The 21697-nt window shown below is 35.2% G+C and overlaps 2 protein-coding genes across 4 annotated transcripts in view; one reads left to right on the top strand and one right to left on the bottom strand.

Moving 5' to 3' along the window:
* The window catches only part of cers5 (ceramide synthase 5), a 29207-nt gene extending 11904 nt beyond the window's left edge, over positions 1 to 17303 (top strand). Inside the window, exons 6-11 of one of the 3 annotated variants that reach the window (XR_003674127.1) lie at positions 1369 to 1461; positions 5975 to 6103; positions 7560 to 7666; positions 9015 to 9171; positions 10644 to 10824; positions 16717 to 16844. Coding sequence is in view for 2 of the 3 variants with exons in the window: in XM_028447652.1 (XP_028303453.1) it covers positions 1369 to 1461; positions 5975 to 6103; positions 7560 to 7666; positions 9015 to 9171; positions 16717 to 16872 (642 nt within the window). In the remaining variant the exon portion in view is untranslated. Of the gene's footprint in view, positions 1 to 1368; positions 1462 to 5974; positions 6104 to 7559; positions 7667 to 9014; positions 9172 to 10643; positions 10825 to 16716 lie in introns of all 3 variants that reach the window. The other 2 variants (XM_028447652.1, XM_028447653.1) reach the window with 2 other exon arrangements.
* On the bottom strand, positions 17171 to 20692 carry cox14 (cytochrome c oxidase assembly factor COX14). The gene is made up of 2 exons (XM_028447654.1): positions 20535 to 20692; positions 17171 to 17767 (listed from the first exon to the last, which is right to left on the bottom strand). The coding sequence occupies exon 2, from the start codon at positions 17752 to 17754 to the stop codon at positions 17581 to 17583; it is 174 nt and encodes a 57-aa protein (XP_028303455.1). The 5' UTR covers positions 17755 to 17767; positions 20535 to 20692; the 3' UTR covers positions 17171 to 17580.
* Between the last annotated feature and the right edge of the window lie 1005 nt (positions 20693 to 21697).

Raw genomic sequence — 21697 nt, 5'->3', positions numbered from 1 at the left:
ACGATGTTGAAGACATTTCCCTCCCTCCTCCCCTGCTCCTCCCTGAAGTGGCTCTGTTATAAAGTCTGATGGCATGAGGGACAAATGAGGGTTTCAGTCTGTCCTTGGAGCATGAGAGGAGTCTGGAGCTCACGGCACTTCTCTGGCGGGAGAAGACCGAGTTAAGGGGGTGGCTCTGATTGGACAGGATCATCCTGATCTTGGCGTCCTCTGCTCCACCACCTTCTCCACTGAATCCAGGCCCAGTCCAACCACCGAACTCGCCTTTTTGAGGAGCCGGTTCAGCCTGAGTGTCCCTTTGCCTTGTACTGCCCCCCAACGAACAACAGTGGGGAAAAAAAGGACACTGGACACAATGAACTGATAAAACAAATACTAGTAACTTAGAGCAGACCCTGAACAAGGCCAGCAGTCTAAGAAAGTACATCCTACTCTGCCCCTTCCTGTAAACAGCGTCCATGTTTGCTGCCCAGCTCAGCTTGTTATCCAACTGCAGCCCCAGGTACTTATAGGTGAAAACCACTTCTACCTCCGATCCCTCGATGTTGATGGGCTGCAGAGAGGGTGGCGCCTGGCGGAAATCCAGCACCACCTCTTTGGTTTTAGTTGAGTTCAGCAAGAGCTTGTTCTGCTGACTCCACTGCGCAAAGTCCTCCACCAGGCCTCTTTTAAACATCTGATCCACTTGGTCCACAATTACGGATTTATATTTTATAAACATTTATTCTCAGGTGTTACTGTTTAACAGCAGATTGTACTAATTCAGACTTGATTCAGATCAGATGAGCTCAGGGTATGAAATTAGGAAGATATTATGGGGCAATTTTGGCCCCCCTACTCTAAAAAAAAAATGGGGGCATTTTTAAAATGATTGGGAGTCATGGAAAATGAAAAGCACACCCTTTCTTTTCCAGAGAGAAGTTTGTAAGTAGTATTGTAGTTATTGAAGAAAGAAGAAGACAAATATAGGGAAACAGTAAACAGCCTATCAATATCACACAGAACAAAATCTTGAAAACAGCAATGCAAACACTTGTATAATGGAAGTTTTTTATCAACCTAACAAGTGAAACAAGATGTATAGAAAATGAATTGCAACTTAAAGGTAAACATGTTCCTGACAAACACACAATAAAAATGAATACATCAACACTAGAATCTGCTTCAGTAATAGCATTAACACAATAAAAACAGGCTACAATAGCTGCAGAGTCAAAGAGCTCATGGGCTGATATTTTGTAGCATATATTTGTGCATGTCGGTCAATTGGTTATTTCCTCTCATTCATAATCCAATTATTTTCTATGAAAAGCAAAAATAACTTCAATACTGTTTGTCTGACTGTGACTCTCCTCTCCGTCTCTTCAGGTGTTGACTCCTGGGCTTTATCGCTACTATGTGATTGAATTGGCTTTCTACTGGTCACTCATGTTTTCCCAGTTTGTCGATATTAAAAGAAAGGTGAGAGTAACTCATAATTAATCATCAATATATAAGTATATATTTTGGAATTCAGGTTTAGGTCGTAAGACTTTTTTATGTTCTTCTTAATAGTTGTTTTTAATGTTTTTTCTTACCAGGGGTGGGGAGCAGCTGGTGCATGACTTGTTTTTCTCAGTGTGAGTGCAGTTGCTGTCATGTGACTTCAGAATGGAGCAGACCTAATTCTGTTGAATTACTGAAATTCCACAGATTGGATTCAGAATAGGGTAGAGTATATTTCCAGATGCAAAAATGTCCACCTTTTTTATTTAATAGACTGTTTTAGTTTCCAATCATTTTGAAATACAATAGATAAGAGTATAATACTATTTTTTTATTACGTAAATGTGGACAAATATCGACAATTACTGTAATAATAGGTTAAAGCAGTTTAAAAAGACAAAGGAAAATAAATAATAATAATTTTTGAAAAAAGGGTTGCAAAAAAGCAACAACTGCAGCAGTGACCAAAAGACAAAACAAAACTGACAAAATACCTCAGGTAAATACATAATACAAATAATTATGACAGTAAATACTTGCTTTAGATACTTTTATTAAGATGTCATGATGTGTTCATGGTGTACTTTAATACAAACCTTAAAGGTCCACACGGAAATTACCGAGTCATTTATATAGGTAAAAGTTTAACGAGTCAAAGGTTTATTTATTATGTTTGGTGAAGCCACAAGTAATAATAATAATATTATATTTGAAACAAAATCTTCAAAAATGTCATTTTTGACAAATTCAAATGAATATTTAAATAAAACAAAACAACATCTGAATAAAAACAGGCTTTCTCTTTATATATGTGGAACAAAATTTACAGATAAGTTATGTGTGTTATAAAAGGGGAAAAGCTTATGTACAGAATTTTACATATATCAATGTACACACATGCGTCTTGGACTTGCTACGGGCGCTGCACTAGTTTAAATAAAACAAAACAACATATCTGGAAAAACAAGTATATCATGAGGGGTTAGGGAACTCCTTTAAGGAAAAAAAATATATAAATTAAAACAGAAATCAATTTTTTTTTTTACATTCCCACATGCAGTTATGAGCAAATGAAAACAGAAATTTAAAAAAAGTTTTTTTTTTGGAATTCAAGAGATTGTCACCCAAGAACTAATGCATATATCTGACAGATCATTAGTGATTTACACAGTCTATGTACATAGCTCAAAGATAACCAAATTACAGGGAGCTGAGGCATATGCAAAGTTGTTTACTCAAGGCCCGAACATGTTCCAGCCCTAAACCTCAAAAACCTTTTTTTCACTTTTGAGGGGCTGGCATGTCCACCAGATAGGATGTATAGCAGATATTTTTGTATATTCGTAGAGAGTAGGTGGAGCTGAATTTTTATACCAAATTTCAGTTTCCAATGTGATGTAGTTATTGAGATATTGGAAGCTGAAAAAGGACGAAAAATAAGGACGAGCGAAAGTCAACATATACCCCCCTCCCTAAATTGTCCATATCTCAAAAACTTTTAATCCCATCAAACTAATAACATACAGTCTGCCTAATGAATAGTCATGGCACGATTGGTTTAAAAAAAATCTGAATTATTCTTGATCAATTGCATGGGCCATTCGTGAAATGACATGGAATGACCCAAAAGTGTGATTGAATGAGGACATTGCACTCACACTGTTTAGAAAGTCTTTGTTCTGTGTTTCTGTGTTGTTACTGTAAGCAATCACATGCATTTGACAGGTGGGAGGCACTCATTTACGTTCCTACTGATATGAGCCATTAGAGTAGGGTATAGCCTATGCTAGCCAATCACATCGTAGCAGTACCCACACCTTAGATACGTGCTCCAACTCCAGCGATTAGCTCCAACCTCTCATATGTCAGATCCTTATGTTTCAGTGTCGGCCTGTTTTTGTCTCAGGTGCTCTACACTGTTAATCTTTCACCATCGTCTGCATGTCAGCTTGGGAAATCTAGCGCTTAGAAGGGCTTGTTCAGAACAGTGTGTTTAGTCTGGTTCAGTTGCTGTTTTCATCAGTTAAGATTTACGATCAAACATTGACAGAAACAGTGCTATAATTTAGGATTTAAGAGGGAAAAGCTGTGAACTTGATGAATGGAGATCAAAAGTTAAAAAGCAGATGCCATATTGCTCAGTTTTTTTTTCTTTGTAATGATAAATGTTTAAGGAATGTTTGCTATTCACCATAGAAAACTTCAGAGGCGTGATTTTGTCTTGTTTTCAATGTCACCAATGATTGGCTCATATTTGCATGTACGATAAAATAATGCTAACAAAATCATCCTAAGTATGGAGGACAAGGAGTGTCACGATTAAATAAATAAATACATCGATCATTAATTAAATAAAAGTGTCAATGATTAATTAAATGTGCCGATAATTAAAAAAATCCATTTGACATTTCCTTTTCATTCTAAAATGTATGAAGTGTAAATATTTCACTATTTAGCACTTCATGAATTAATTGTATCTGTCAAACTCGCTTGTCAAAGTCTGTGGGGGCGGTTTCCTTACACTTGATTGGTTACCTGCACATCAAGTCAAGCTTAATCGATCCCTGACAATAGATACTGTAGCTAGAAAACATTATTCTGATACACTGGGTGGCGCTATACAATCTGTACGTTGGTTTTTATTCTATATTCCTGCTTCTACATTCTCAACGAGGTCTAAAATCTCTCTCACCAACTCCCTGGAAAGTTTATGCACATCCTCCGTTGTTGTAGCCGCCAGGATTGGAAAGAGTGAAGACCAAAGCAATGGATTTGGCTGGATTGATGTTAACCCCGCCCACACAGACTGTTTTACAGATAAAATGTGTTCATGAAGTGCTGCAAAACCAGACCCTGAAATAAATAATAAATAGATAGTGAAATATTTATACTTCATACATTTAAGAATTAAAATGAAATGTAAAATTGATTTAATTAATTATTGACACATTTAATTGATTATTGGCACATTGAGTTAATTATTGACACTTTTAATGAATTAATGAACAGTGTATTTATTTATTTATTTAATTGTGGCACTCCTCGTCCTCCATACCTAAGGACTGACTAACACACTGTCAGAGGATAAATGCATCTTCTTACCATCTTCTACGTTTGTTGGAATTGTCTGTAGTCCCTCCCCCTAATTGAGAAGCTTTAGTACAATTCGTAATAGATTTACTTGGTGATCTTTTCCTAATGTAGCTTTAAGTGTTCTCACATCATCCTGAGAGACTGAAATAAATCTTAAAAAAAGTGACTTCAAAGCCTTTCCACCACCACCGCCTATAGTAAGGTCTTTGCATTTATGTAAAACAGACATAGGCAACTGGCAGGGATGGAGTGAATGTTGATAAAGAAATTCATATGTGTGACACACTATTTAATTTAATAAAGAAAATGTCACAATATATTTTAGAGAGTTATGTGAAGCAGTAGGAATATGTAATGTGTGTTATTTGATAAATATTGTATATAAAAGAAAATATGTGTATATATATATACGTATGTATTTATATTTTTGCATTATTTGAAAAAAGTCAACTCCAATGTACAGTACTTGTTGACTGCTTGCATTTCTTTTGTGTGTATTATAGAAAAAGGTAACTTAAAAGTTATGATATATGCTGGGCATATAAGCATTTTTGCTTCTGCCTGTTTCAGTCTTGTTATATTATTTTTAAATTGTGTTTTTTTTTTTTTTTTTTGAATATTTTTTGTTAGACTGAATCAAACAAATGAACTGAAACTGGAACTGAAATGTGTATCGCAACATTTTACACCAAATCAATCCAAAAAAACAGCAATATGCACAAAATGTCCATAAAGTAACAACACACAAAATGACAAAAAGTTGCACAAAACAACCAAAATGAATACACAAAACATACAAAATGTCAACAATAATTCCGAAAAATACACAAAACAACAAGCATACTGAAAATCACTCCAAAAATGCACAAGTCGACAACTAACATTTTGAAAATGACAGTGTATTTGAAAAATACACAAAATGACAGAAAAATACACAAAATGACAACAATAATACACGATGTAGCAACAAAAACACACATAATGACAACAAAAAATCCCCAAATCAACAACAAAATCTACAAAACCACCCCAAAAGAAAACAAAAACACACAAACTTTTTGTTTTTCCTGTATTAATGCTCTGATTGGTCATTTTTTCTAAATATTGACATGAATGGTGACCATGTGGTCCTCAGATGAGACGATCACACTTTGGTGAACATTTTTGTATAAAGGTGTTTATAGAGGTTACATTTAAATAGTGCACATTGAGAGAAATGGTTATTCTATGTATTGGATTGTGTTGCTGATGCTGTCCTACTTTTTTCATAAATCTCCTTCAGACTCCTCCTCTTAATCAGATGTTGCTTTAGGGTCTTCAGTACCTCTAATGTTAGCTGGAAACATTCGGTGTGTACTTGTTCTGTTCTTACCGTCCTCGTTCTGTTTGTCTTCAGGACTTTCTGATCATGTTCATCCATCACCTGGCAACAGTCGGCCTCATCAGTTTTTCTTATGTCAACAACATGGCACGAGTTGGAAGCCTCATCATGTGTGTGCACGACTCCTCCGACTTCCTGCTAGAGGCAAGTCACACTAACTGAGACCCTCACGTTCTGCATGTGTTGATGTCCTTAAAGCTGCTATCTGGTGTTTCTGAGAGAACGTCTCGATGTCCCGCCCTCAACAGCTCTACTTCCTCCCCTGCATCTGCCAATCTACCAGAAGCTACACCTCTACATTTGTGCACACGCATTGCAAAACATAACAAAAGTTGCATAACTACAGAAACTACACGTTTATTGTTAGAGTGCCATAACTTTTGATTAAAAAATCTTTATTACCTGTCCATGAGAAATGTCGCCAAATCCTGGCCTGTTTGGTATCCTTTTAAAAGCAGCAACTCCCTCCACCTTTGAAAAGCAGCTCCAAGATAAATTCTGTTCACGAAGACGTTTATCCACAAGCTTTGTACCCAGACTTTTCTTTTTTTTTTTTAGTAGAAGCTTTATACTTTGGCAATCGTGGAATGGATAGCTGGAGTCTCAGAGTGCTCCTCCATGACGCTATGCTGCTCAGTGATACCGCTTTGCTGGTGTGACGGTGCATGCGCATTCACTTTGATTGACAGTGGCCCGCTCCAGGAAGTGGAAGCCTTTTGGCTGAGCAAAGTCTGTGCTTTCTTGAATTTGTATAGGGGTCTAAGGATGAAGAAGGGACTTATACACATTGATGTATATGAATGACCACCATATTAAAAGACTAGTTAAGTATTTTTTTGCATTTCAAAAGAATCCTACCTAAACATAGAGACAAGGAGAATAGTGATCTACCAGGGACATTTTTTGTTTTTGTTTTTGTTTGTTCTAAGGGTATAAGAAAAAATCATATATCGCAACATTTTACAGCGCAATTATTGTATCAATTAAAAACATATCCAAATCGCTTTTTTTAAATGATGTTTTTAATGGAATTTTTTTTTTAAATTGTGCTAACATATGCATAACACGTCACTAAGTGTCAGTGAACCTCATCAGACCTTGTTAAACTACCTCACTTAATGCATTTTAGCTTGCATTGCTTTATTTTCATAAAACATATTAAACGTTTTTATAAATATACTGTATGTGGCTAGTTTTTTTTGTTTTTTTTTTTAAGAATTTAAGATCTTATCAGAATCTGTTGTAGAAGCAAAAGTTAACCTATCTTTTTTTTAAAAAAAAAATGTAATGATAAACATACCACTTGTTTTTGATATTGGTGCTTGAATTACAGTTAGTTACCATTTACTTGTTCTCACAATAAATAAATTGTATTTCAAACCATTTTGTACTGAAATTTGTAATTATTAATGTCACGATATACCGTATACCGTACTGTTTAGTATTGTGAGATATCGCGGTGCACATACATACAAATTGTATCATCAGATTCACGGCAATGCACACCCATAGTTTGTTCGCAGTATTTCCCGTGATATCAGAATGAAGAATGAAACTAAAATCTATATGTATTTTCTTCGTACTCGTGTTTTTCTAACAGGCAGCCAAGGTGGCCAATTATGCCAAGTACCAGCGCTTGTGTGACTCTTTGTTCATCGTGTTCAGTGTGGTCTTCTTCATCACACGACTCGTTATTTATCCAGTATGGTGAGTAATCTCCTCTGTCGCCATTGTCGGTTGTTGTGAAGTATTGCCTTTCCTGTTATATCGTGGGACAACATCAGTTTCAAAGAACTCTCTTTGGAAAAGAATCGACTGAATGCATTAACGTACACCTGTGTCTATTTAATGCTACTATATAATTCAATTATCTCCAGTCTGAAGCCTGTTCCTACTTCCCCAACACAAATGGACTTAGAGCTAATGATGAGTAGCCTCTGGATGAGCCTTTAAGAGTGATGAAGATGATCCTCCTTGACAGAGACCTTCATGTTTAGCTCAACCATTGGATAGATAGACAAAAGGTGGCCTATCATTGGCTAAAGTAACCTGAGCAGCTATATTCAGTGACTTTGTGTGGATGAGTGATAAAGGTAGTGCTGCTAGTGATGCGACCTGGACTGAAATCAATACCTGTGCTGGGGGCGGGGGAGGGGTGGGGGGAGGACAGCCTCATGCCATTCAATTGGATCTAAAGTGGTTTCCTGCCAAATGACTCACAGATATTTAAATAGGCCACTTTAAGCTAAACTAAAATATTGGTTTGGTATATTGAACCAGGGTTTTTCAACCACTGTGCCACAGGAAATTATTTTATTTTATTTTATTTATTTATTTATTTATTGAAAACTAACACTCTTAACATTTAATAACACAGAACAAAATGTAACTATATAGATATATTATTGTTATTATTAGCATTATTAGTATTGTTGATAATAATACATTTATAACACATTTATAAATACAATATGATATAATATAAAAATTAATAATAATATTTTTGATTTTTTTTTCAAGAAGACTCAAAGCTCATTACACAATATATAACACATTACAATATTTAACAGAATAAAGTTCAATTGTAGTTCTAATCATATTTAATGTTTTGTTTTATTTTTGTATTGAAGACACTTTGATATGAATGTATCGTTAAATACACTTTTCATTTGAAAAAAATAAATATCCATCCGTCCTTCTTTTGCCAGCAAAATCAATGTAAAAAAAATTACAATAGATTTTTTTTTGCTGTTCATTTGATTCCTATTAAAACACTTATGGAGGTTGTTAATTGCATTTTTTATTAGAAAGTTGAAATATGAAACATCATTAAAAATCATTTTTTTCTTTGTGTTTATTTGATTTTTATTTAAGACACTTTGATTAGAATGACTGTATATTGTTAATATAACATTTTCCGTTGGTGGTGTAAAGATGTAGCTTAGCTCACAAAAGGTTTAAAATCACTGTATGAAACCATGTTTGAACAATGAGCTTTGTTATCGTAGTGTTTATGTGATGTTGACGCTAAAACACACCCGATTGTTTCTAAAAGGCTCCTGAACTCCACCTTGTTTGAGAGCTGGGACATCATTGGTCCGTACCCGTCCTGGTGGCTTTTTAACGTCCTGCTGCTGGTCCTGCAATTGCTGCACATTATCTGGTTCTACCTCATCACCCGTTTAGCCTTGACAGCCATCCTGCGAGGAAAGGTGGGTCAAAGTCATCCAGCCATTCCTACATCCAGCAATCACTCCATCACATTAAATTCTGGCCCCCAAATATGTTTGCATAAATGTTTTAATTCCAAAAGCTTGGATTCAAACCTTTCAAATTCTGTGCAGCCCCTCAAGACAAATCCACCAAAACTTGTAATTCAAGAAATTGGAAGTAATATGAAACCCAACAAAAAACACAAAATAACTCCATAAACACACAAAACAATAAAATATTCCAAAAATACTCATAATACACACAAAAGGACACCAGACACACAAAACAACCACCTAAACTCACAAAACAACAACACATACTGTATAGAAAATGACACCAAAGAAACACTCACACTAACAATTACACAAAATGACAAAAATACTGAAAAAAAATCCAAAAAGGCACAGATTGACAACTAAAATGCAAACATACACAATAAATAATAAAAACACATGTAATGAATCATAAAATGCCAGCATAAATTCCCAAAATAACAACAAACAATGACAAAAAGCCCTATTTTTTTTTGTGTATTAATGCTCAGATTGGTCCTTATTCTTAATAGTGACATAAATGTTAATAATGTGGCCGTCGGATCAGATTATCACATTTTTTGTGGCCCCACTGTGAATACAGTTGCCCATCTCTGATATATACGGTATATACACATATTTACGCATACTCATTTGTTTATGATACGACTGTCTACATTGATCAGAGTTCCTGCAAATCCTTAAAAAGTCCTAAAAGGCATTAAATTCATGAATCTAAAAAAAAAATCCTTAGTTGTCATTAAAGGTCTTAAATCTAACTTTCAAAAGTCTTACATTTTTAACATAGTATGTTTGTATGATTGTAGTTGGTCTCACGTTTCAAAATAAATGGTAACATTTGTTTTTTGAAAAACATATATGCACGTCTGCACTAGACACGTGAAAAAATGGACCTGTGTAATTGATGTGGCATTTTCCCCAATTGTGTTTACTGTGAAGTCGGTCTTAAATTTAATTTCAAATGGCAATAAAAAGTATTGAAATGTCTTGAATTTAATTTGACTGAAGCTGTAGGAACCCTGAATGAAGCAATAAGCCATTAAAGCCATAAATCATTGACTTACTGTCTGATGTAATAAAATTATTACACTATTAGGGAAAAAAATGTTGTGCCTGCCCCATAATGTAATAACTTGTTACATTATTGGCCAAAATGTTTCATGTTATGGGCTCAGCATCTTGTTACATTATTGGCCAGTTGTAACTATCTGTTTTTTTCTTTATTGTTACATTTCAGCCTCAGCGCTTTTGTTACACTACTGACCAGTTATTACATTTGGGTTACATCCCCCGCGACCCTGACAAACGGGAATAAGTGGGTCTGAAAATGGATGGATGGATGTTACATATCGAGCTCAAACAAGCCTCTTCCATTTTTCTCCTCCTTCATCCCTGATCGTGTGTCGTTCTCTCTGCAGACGCAGTTCCTTTGCTCTCCCTCTGGAATGAGAGAGAAAGATCCTGTCTTTCTCTCTGTTTTTGTCCAGTGAGCGCTTCTCCTCCTCCTCCTCCTCCTCCTCTTCCCCCTACCGCTGCTCTCTCTCGTTTCCCTACATCTGCTCTCTGTGCTTGACAACTTTACCTTCTCTGTGTAGGACTGTAAGTCTCTGCTCTGATTCACTCTTCTCACAAATCTCCATGCAGTGTTTCTCAAATGAGGGTACGCGATGGCACTACAGGGGGATCATTTAACAAATGAAAACAAAAAAATGGGGTTCATAATGTTTATTTTTAGTTGAAAATTATAATCATACTAAATATTACCAACAAGTCACACAACGTCAACAAAAACACACAAAATATACTGACTAATAAAAACAACAGTCAAACAACAACAAAATACACTAAATGAGAGAAAAATACACAAAAACAACAGAAAAACAACCAAACGACACCAAAAACGCACACACAGAGAATCATTTAAATAATACCAAACAACACATAAAAACGACAACAAAAACAGACAGAATAAGATAAAAAATATACTGAAAAATAGAAAGAACAGACAAACAACAACAAAATGACACATATAACACATAAAAATAATGATAGAAATGATCTTGGTTAGAACATGAACTGAAAGTCTTGGTCCCACATCAGGAGGGAGTGACAGGAAGTGATGAAACATAACGTGCCCACACTTAAAAACCCTCGGCCTGACATTTGAAAAATCCTCAAACTATTAACTGTCACGAAAAATTATTTATATTGATTTCTTGTGACCAAGCAAAGCACTTAAGTGAATTTATAGTTGGAAATGATCCATCCATTACATTTATAATACCAGTAGGGGAATAAAACGTTATTAAAGAAGAATTTTATTACGTAGTAGTTTCTGTGACAAACACAAAGATAAAAAATGTTACCACTAATTAAGAGCCCCGAGTGAATGTTGCCTTACAGCGAGGTATCAATGCTCTGCCTCCTTTCCTTCTTTAAAATCAGTCCACGACAAAGTTTTTTTCAAAATCCTAAAAAACGCTGTTTTTTCGCAACAAATTGACCGACCGGGATTTTTCTTTTCATTACCTGGAATCCCCCCATTAGTACCAGTGTTTTGGTGTGAGAATGGTTGGTGGGTATTGCATTAAAAGACCTACATCACTCTACACACACACACAGACAGACAGACGAACGGATGTGATGTTGTTTTCGTGCCACATTTATGAGCAAATAATGAGCAGTTTTGAGCACAAAAACATGTTTTTTGCAAGAACTCAAAATTATATGTCGTGTAAAAGTTATAATAAAGCGCAAAACAGAGCAGTTTGAGCAAACAATAATCAATAACGTGCTGAAGAAATTATTTTTCATGCTTGCTGAATACAGATGAGCATGGATTAACAACATTTGTACTCATTTTCCCCCATGTGCTCCCTCAGTGTTGGCTGTTTTGGTTACCAATCCTAACGTCTTAAGGAACTGACCCCTTTTTTTTTTTAATTTACAAATAAAAACACCACAAAGCAGCCACATATTTAAATGTGTACTATTAAAATATTTAACAAACGTCGTATGGTTAGTTTTCATTCCATTATCACATCCCAGTAGCTATGTCGTAAAGATTGCTAGTGAAGGAAGTGTCGTAGTGTTAAGGTGCTTTCACACTCACCATTTAATCATTTCTTGAGCACGTTATTGATTATTGTTTTCTCAAACTGCTCTGTTTTGCGCTTTGTTTTAACTTTTACACAAAATATAATTTTGAGTTCTTGCTTTTGGCTACACGCTATTCTCCCCCTGTACTTAAGTCAGTCGCTGCGCTCCTTCCTCCCAGTTACGCACTGTGGGTGGAGCAGCCCTTGAATGTGGGAGTTCCCATTCAAATCTGGCTTTACGCACATTCTCCAGTGTGCGTAAGTCCTTTTCCTCTTACGTGCCTCTAACCCTGTGAAGCGCCCCGATAAGGTGAAACATTATATTACACTAGAAATATGGACTTAATTACATTTGAAGCCACACGGACTCATGCGTCGCGCAGCTGCAGCTGTGATCACTCAGCTGCTGCTGCGCGATGAATGAAAACTCTGACAGACGCAACCTTCTGTCCACGTTGGTCACAGAGATTCAACTATTTTTATACTATGTCCAACGTAAAGTCACAGTTTGATCCATTACAGAGTGAAACAAGCTGTCATATGCAGATGAGTATGGAACACAAACTGTTCCCACACATATTTTAATGAGGCTCAGCTCAGGTCGCTTTAAACAATTTATATTTAAAGCTGCATATTATGGAAGCCAATAGTTCTGTTTCACTGCAAACATCCCTCTGTATTAAGTTATTTCCTCATATCTCCAGCGCATCTAAGTCAGTCACGCTTTACAGCGACGATGATGATGATCAAGGAAAGAGATTTTAACTGTGACTCAGTCACACTGCAATAATCTGGCGTTTCAAATTAAAAGTGAACATTTTCATGGATTTCAATGACATTTACAAGCGTTGGGGAAAACTCCATGTTCCGTGATTTTTAGACAGCCCAAAAGAAATGACATCGCCGCCTCCTTTCGTTCAGCCCACCTTCATTCACAGACTACGTGGTTTTGCTCTACTTACACGCAGTGGGCGTGTCAGCAGCATGGATCGGAGAATACGCGTAGGAGAGAAGTGCGTAACTGCAGGCGCTTAATTCCAGACGGGAGAATAGACCCCTCCATCATTTTGTTCTATAGTTATTGTTTTTTCATAGTATTCTGAGCGGAATGTTGTGGTCGGACTAAGTTTCTTGGATTCAAAATGAGGAGAAAGGGGTACTTGAGCCAAAAAAGTTAGAGAACCACTGCACTAAGTGACATTTTAATTGAGCAGCTTTAGGATTCACACTAACAGCTGTCTATGGGTGGAGGGTTGAATCTAGTAATGTTATGAATGTCAGGCATGTGTCATTAGTCAGTAGGTAGCTGGAGTTGTCCCACACCTCCACCCTGTGGTAATGTTACAGACATACATCAATAGATCTGTCTTTTCTTCTGCTTTTTTTTTAAAATTTTTCATCTTTAATTAAGAAAGGCATCTTTATACATCAACATAACAGCATCAATTACACTTCAGTTTATAATAAGAACTATTAAGTACTTTTCTGGAAGGAAAAAAAAAGAAATGAGAAAAAACAATCAAGCACAACACGTGGAACAGGTTCTGCAGAAAAATGAGACCACGTGATGCCAGTCAACATAGATAATAATGAATAAATTCAATAAAGAAGGCCATGAGTCATACAAATGTGTTCAACATTTTGTCAAATTTTGTCATTTTGGGTTTTTAAACAATATTTTTACATGTTTAATATTTTTATATATTGAGTCAATCGTCTAATGTTAGTGGTGCAGGTTTTAAAGTTACAGTAATACACACTGTAACTGCTTTTTATCATTCCTGCAGCTCCAAAATGAAAATTGGTTCAAATAATGTTTTGGAAATTTAGGGGTGTACATTTGTTTAAAAAATTGTCCTGAACAATTACTGAGCATTGCTCCAAAATACTTCTTCTAAAATATTTTTCTCAGCTGTGTTCCCTCCAGTCTGTGGATCTGGTTGATGAGATGTTACTTTTTAAAATTAAATTTTGCAAAAGAAAAAAGATGTCATTGACACAAAGAGCTGAATAATTAGGATGGAACCTAATATTAATCTGCTCTATTCAAAACAACATCGTTTGCATAAACTTAAAGAGTAACTGAGAAAATAACCTACTTAACCATGTGTTTTTGGTTTTAATTTCAAGTTGTTTTTTTTTTCTTTTTTAATAATTTTTTTCCCCCCAAGGAATTGTGAGTGAATATGTAATGATGCCTGATCCTAAATGGCAGTTGTTTTTTTTTAATGCTTCTAATAGAAATAATTGCAAAATCTGTTTTTATACTATTTTTATTCTGTGTGTTTGGTTTTTATTAATCGATCTCACACATTGGATTCAAATTTTCAAGGTTTCTTATCTTCAAAGTGTGCAAAATAATAATTTTATTGCATTTAGTTTCACCTGTATTTAGCGTGTCTAATAGGAATTTGGAGAACACAAGTCTTAAATTATTGTGCTTGGCGTTGTCTACTTCTATATGTACATGTATACTTGCACATTACTTCAGTAATTGTTCAATTGGAAATTATAAATAACTAATAGACAATTTATTATTTTAAATTTACTAGAAGGGAAGTAGTGGCAATAGACCTAGAGCTGTATCTAATAGAAGAATTGTTCAGTGTCTTTCTTAAAAATTGCATTCAAGTCGGAAGCTCCTGAGAATCCGACGCTTATTTAAACTGCTTTTGTTTCAGATTTTAGAAACGCTAAACCATACATAGCAGCTTAAATGTTTGTCGTGTTTATTGTGAAAGAACTGCTCATCTTTCAACAACTTCTGCCCTGAGATGGCACAGTGAGATAAACAAACAGAGGGGTATTTAAACTCTGAGTATCCCATTCCTGAAGGTGAGGTATGTTCTTCTCTGAGTCTATCACCATAGTGACATTCTCTGTGAACTGAAGCTGCTCGCTGGCAGGTTTTATCTAAAAAACCTAGGGTCTCTACCTGACCCCGCCCACCTGAACACCATTTCTTAAGGACCTCTTTAATTAACCTCGACACTCTTATCTAACCACACATTTAACATTACACACCGGAGATGTGGTCACATCATTACCAATGTTGTGCCGCTTTATGTTTCTTTATAACATTGTGAATGCAGATCATTTAGGGAAAGACACTGTAAGGTTGATCTGCATTAAAACGCCAACTGACGTCTGTAGTAAAGTTCCCTGGATACAAACCTGTGGCAAATGTAAAGAGGGGAATGTCAATTTAAATTAATACACATTTAAGGCTCGACATTAACTTTACATTGTTTCATACTGTAATACAGCTGGATGTTTAGAAATCATAGTTTAAAAGTCATGGTGGCACAGCGAGTTAAGGAAGTGCTCTTGGGAGCATAGGATCGGGGGGGGGGGGGGGGGGGGGGGGGGGGGGGGTCATCTCTTTTATCACGTTTTTTTTTTGGATGTCGAGATGACTCTAGCGACTACATTACATGAAAAATCAGTATAAATGATGCGACGTCAAGCAGCCGTCACTGTCTTCATAGCCACTGTAGCGGGAGGGCTGTACACTTCCCCAACTTACTAGGGCCAAAGAAAGTGGAATACACCTTTTCAATTATATTTAAATCTTAAGTGAACTCGTCTTTTAAAAATTCCGTAAGTTGAGCATTTAAACCGTAAGTACAAGTGAAGCTGTCTCTGAAAAGTGCTGTAAAGGTACAGCTGTAGAAGAAGTGATCAGCCCTCCCAGCGATGCTGCCTCGGCTCCTCAGACACATATTATTTTCTCAGAAACTGTATAAGATAGGATAACCAAATTCGATGTGGGGCTTCAGGGTATCAATACCTTGATTGAATTTGAAAATGAGAAGTGCGCAATTTTTTTTTTTTTTTTTTACTCTGTTCAATGTATCTTCAAAGCGGACAGCTTTTCTTAGAAACAGTTTAAGATAATTTTATATTCTAATGTAATAATATTTTCTTATGTATACATCTAAGTTCTTAGATTTAGGACATTTGGGAAAAGGTTGAGAGTTATAATGAGAACCAATCTGGCGGGGGATGCTGACTGTCTTTTTGTTTCTACAGTTTTGATCATTTCTGGTCATCTCCCCCCTGGTGTGGGACCAAGACTGACTTTTGTATTATTAGTTAATTTTCTAATCAAGATCATTTCATCATTATGAATCATTTTGTGGTAGATCATTATTGATCAAAAAATACATTTTAAAATCCCCATATTTGAATTATTTTATTTATTAGTTTTCCACTCTCTCAAGTACCCCCTGTATTGCCTCCAGTAACTCCATCTGAGAAACACTGATCTAGAATGACAACACTGGTTTACAGCCCAAAATATTAAGATTTTGTTCTTAATTTATAGGAAATAGTTCATACAATTGATTTATGTGATTATTTTCAGTCATTAATCAAAACCTTTTCTTCTCAGGTTGCTAGCGACGTCCGAAGCGACATTGAAAGCAGCTCGGACAATGAGTCTGACCCGACTACAGAAGTTTTTCATGCGTCCAAAAGAGAAAACGGCACAAACGGCCACTGTGCAGCATCAGCCAGAACACGAGCACAGAACCACAGCAGCTGGTGACGCAGCATCAGCAGCCGCTAACGTTCAAAGCTCCATCGATTCATGAGTGCAGACACATAGACGTGAACTGACTGTCAATATCCTCGCCCAGTTTTATTGGTTAGAGGAAAGGGATTATTTTCCTTTCAGGTGAATTCAATCCACTTAGCATAGAATAAATACTACTGCTTTTTCTAGACTTGCTAATGCAGGAAACTACTGTAGTACTGTTGATAAACACACGATTAGCAGACTTTCTTTCTACTCCTGCAGTTTATTATTATTATTGTACACGTTGCCACTGTGTTTTACTGTTTTTATGATTTCTTCTGAGACCAAATGTTTATTTGTTTGATATCACTGCCTTTAGAATCCAGGTTTCATCCTGGTATCGACTACTCACTTGAATGCCTTGTGAAAATTAAGAAAAAAAAAATACATTTTCCAAATAATCTGTTGTTGAGTGCTTTCTTTGCTTTGAAGTAAAGTGATACAGTTTTTTTAAATACAGGCATTTAATGTTAAACAAATACAGCCATCATCATTGTGAAAACGGGGTTCACCACATTACATTTGATGCAGGCAGTGGGTCTATTTTAATGAACAAAAAAGTCATTTATGTCGTAATTATATATCATTTTCTATCCATGTAATCACACAAGCGTTCAGGGATGAAGATCAATGGAAAAACGTCGACATGCAATCAAAGAGAGAGTTCACGATCCGTTATCAGTCTTTGATGAACTCCGGGTCCTGGTTTTCAGCTGCTAGCTTCAGCTCCTTCTGCCTTTGCATGTAGCGATAGCCTCGCATAGCACACAGGTAGCCACCGTACATGGTCAGCAGCATCATGGAACCGGAAAACACCCGATAGCTGACGTCGGCCAATCGCTTTCCCAACATTATCACCAACGCTCTAAAGGAAGCAGAGAAGCAAAGATCAGTAAGAAGCTGGAAAACAGTCAGAAGATGTTTTCAACGATCTGGAAGCGACAAGATCATTAAACCCAGAGTTTAAAAGATTGTAATCTGACTTCATAATACAGTAAATGTACCTTTAACGACCAGAGATGTGATGACACGATACGATTCTCAATTCGATATGTCCCAGTACTAAACAATACAATATACATTGTGATAGATCGCAATATCAATAATTACAAATTTCATCTTTACAAGTCGAAAATGGTATGGAATACAATTTATTTATTCATTTTTTACTTGCGAGAACAAGTAAATGGTGACTAACTGTAATTTAAGTATCAGTCTAAAAACAAGTGGTGTATTTATTAGGGATGTTGCGATACAACTTTTTCACTTTTAATACAATACCGATATTACAGCCTTGAGTATTGGCCGATACCGATTTTGATACGATATCAACAAGAATCAAACATACTTTTATTACTTATTTTGTAGTGTGGAATGTTAGAAAAGGCTTGATCAAGTGATTTTTACTCAAACAGAACAGTCAACAATTCAAGTTCACTTCAGTTATTTTTTACTGTCAGTATATGGCGGGGACAAAACCAACAAAAACTTATCGGAGCACTTATATCGGAAATTTTAGATGCAGTCCGATAAAATCCGATATTTGTTTTCTGGCTGATATCAGAACATCCCTAATATTTATCAAACTGTCAAATTACATTTTTCAAAAAAGTTTAAATTCAGCTTCGACAACAGATTCAGATTCTGTTAAGTTCTTAAAGTAACCACATCTAAAATATAAAAGTGCCCAGAATGTTTTATGAAAATAAAGGGCAATTAACTCCCAAGCTAAAATGCATTGAGGAGTGAGGTTCACTGACACTGGGTGACCGGACGTTTATGTGCTAGGCATATGTTAGCGCAATTGTGAAAAAGATTTTTTAAAAAGTATATATTTTGACATTTTTTGGATCTAAACGATAATTGTGCAGTGAAATATTGCGATATATCACCGAATTGATTTTTTTTTTTACACCCTAATGAATAAATGAATTAAATGCATAATTTTACACCAAATGTTGTTGTGTATGATTCTTAGCCATCACTGAAGTATGAATAGTTTGTTTAGATGAAAAGATGATTATACAAGTTGTTATTTTTTAACAACATTGCATTGACGTCAGCCAGCTCTTTCTAAGTGGAGGAAATTACAGTTTTAATTAAAAAATCTTAGAAGAAAAAACACTGATTGTTTTGTGAACATTGAGGCCATATTCTTTTGTCTCTTTATCCAATTACAGACTTCCAGGTGTACAGGGTTTTTAAAGACGTGGGCTGTATAATAGGGTTCGTCAATGACGTACATTTCTCAGCACTGAGAACACAATAAATCCTGACCGATTTCCATAATCTATTTGTAGAAAAGCAGCTCCAGACATTCTGTAAATGCTTCACTGTTGGACATATTGATTATAAAGCTACCCAGCTTTAATAATTTATAATTCAGACAAATTATTCAAAACTAAACTCATCAGTCCAGAGCACTTATTAGAATTTTGCAGCACCTCAGTTAATTTCATAGAATTTTAGCATATTTCTGCAACTTTAAACTATCCACTGTATGTTTGTTTTGGCCAGATTTCAAGGTTCCCACACTTTTTTTCACAATTCATTTTCCAAACTTTTCCAAAATATTTTACCAAATTTCCACGACTTAGTTCTGAAGCGCTAAGATCTTTTTTTGCGTGTGCAATTCCTGGTTTTTAGCGTACGCCAGCTGAAGCGATCTTACCTACGCAGTTTTATAAATGAGGCGGAGAGTGAATTTGTGAGATCTTGCGATTCTCGTTCATTTATGCATCACTTTCACTATGAGATAACGCTCAATATCTTTGGGGTTTAACATGTTTTAAACATTAAAATAAAATAGCCTATATTTCGAGTTAAAAAATATTCCATGACTTTTCAAAACTGGAAAACTGTTTCTTTCAAAATTTCATAACTTTTCCAGGAATTTCATAACCGTGGGGACCCTGAATATTTTAATTTCCCCCAGTTTTCATGGCACAGCAGTTCATCTTTTGTTTTGAAGCAAACTTGATGGGCATCTGCAACACTTTTCATGATTAAAAAAAAAAATAAATAAAAAACGTTTGTACTTTAAAAATAACTTGAAAAGCACATTTCCTAACTCATCTATTGTGCTTTGAAACCTGTCATCACTCTGCTGATGCTGTTCAACCACCTTATGTTTTAAGTTCATCCATGGTGTACCATGAAATATTTTTCTACATCCTCACCTTGAAAACAGCAGTTTCTGTTTAATGATCTAATTTACTCATAACTACTAATACAGATTTCTACATAAAATAAAAATAATTAAGATTTTCTTCTATTCGTTTAAATATAATGGAAATTGTTTGACGCAAGATAACATAGTTTCAGTACAGAAACTGATGAGTTATAAAGGGTTTAAATTATTATTATTATTATTATAGCATCGTTGTAACTCTTATCCTTATTTGGGATTTTACTGCATTTTGTATTTGTTTAAACTGAATTTAGATACAGTTATTGGTCATGCTTATTTTGCATAACTTTTGCACACAGACACTACTTGCATGATATCGTAGTGTTTACCAGTTAAAATAATGCATGTATCGACAGTCCTTTCAGTATCTGTAACAAATGTCGACTAGATTCTCTTCTGTTATTTTTTTTAGCTTGAACATTTTTCAAACTGTACTTCTTACCTTCTGTTGATAAACAGCGATAATTCCCTTTCTCAATGTCAGCACACACCCATGCAGGTTAGCTTAGCTTAGCTTAACTTAGCTTCCAGGCTAACTAACTCTAACCTTCGCTTCGATTTCGTAAGCTACGGAAGCTCAGATGGGACGTTTTACGTCATCAACCCACAGGTAAAAACTAGTGCGCCACCTACTGGATGAAGCTATGCAACTCTACGTTTAGTTTTACTGTAATTACCGCATTGTTTAGCTCTTTTGAAAAAGATATGTTATAGTTTAAATAAGTAAAACTTTCTTTAACTTGACATTTATTAATAAGTTAACCGAAAAAAAATTCTGATTAAAAAAATGATTAAATGGTGATTTCTGAAGGTAAGTTTACTTATTTTAATTTTTAAAAACACTAATCTGTAATATTAATATAGCTCAGTGCAGAAAAACCTTCAACTCAATATTATGTTTAAAAAATAATAATAATATCAATAATACTACTTCGGCTAATCTTTGGGTAGTTTTGTGAATATTTTGTTAGAACCTTGGACAGATTATGGTCAATATGTTTATAGATAATTACGAAATACTTTATTTATAAACCTAACAGTCACAAAAAAAAAAATTCCCCAAACATTGTTATGTGTGGATTTTTTTGTTTTTTTCTTAAATAAACAATGTGCAATGACAACATTTTTAGGTAGGGTTGAGAACTTAAGTTTTGCTTTTTTTAATTGATGCAAGTACAGACAATCAAAAAGGCGCCATTCACATTAGTACAGGTTATAGACAAAGTTGAAAGACAAAAAAAACAAAACAATGTACTTACAATCAAACAACAAATTGGGCTCTTGAAAAATGTCAAGTTTTTTCATAAATGAAACAAGTCTAGAGGCCTTTCTGCCAAGAAGAAGAGATGAAGAATTGGCAAAAAGTTTAAGCTCTTCCCTCCAGTGGGTAAAGTTAGGCTTAGATTAAAAAATAAATAAAAAAAACAACATTTATGAATATGTAAGGTTGATAACTTTTAATGCAAAAATATAATAAACACTGGTATAAATTATTGATACCAGTATTGTTGTTGTATTGTACCGTAAAATAAAACAACAATACTGGTATCGATATTTTCGGTATTTGAATGCCAATAATTATTATTCATTTACAGACATCTCCTT

The sequence above is a fragment of the Gouania willdenowi genome, chromosome 5 (assembly GCF_900634775.1).
Source record: "Gouania willdenowi chromosome 5, fGouWil2.1, whole genome shotgun sequence".
Lineage (NCBI taxonomy): Eukaryota > Metazoa > Chordata > Actinopteri > Blenniiformes > Gobiesocidae > Gouania > Gouania willdenowi.
This window is presented reverse-complemented; position numbering and strand designations above follow the sequence as displayed.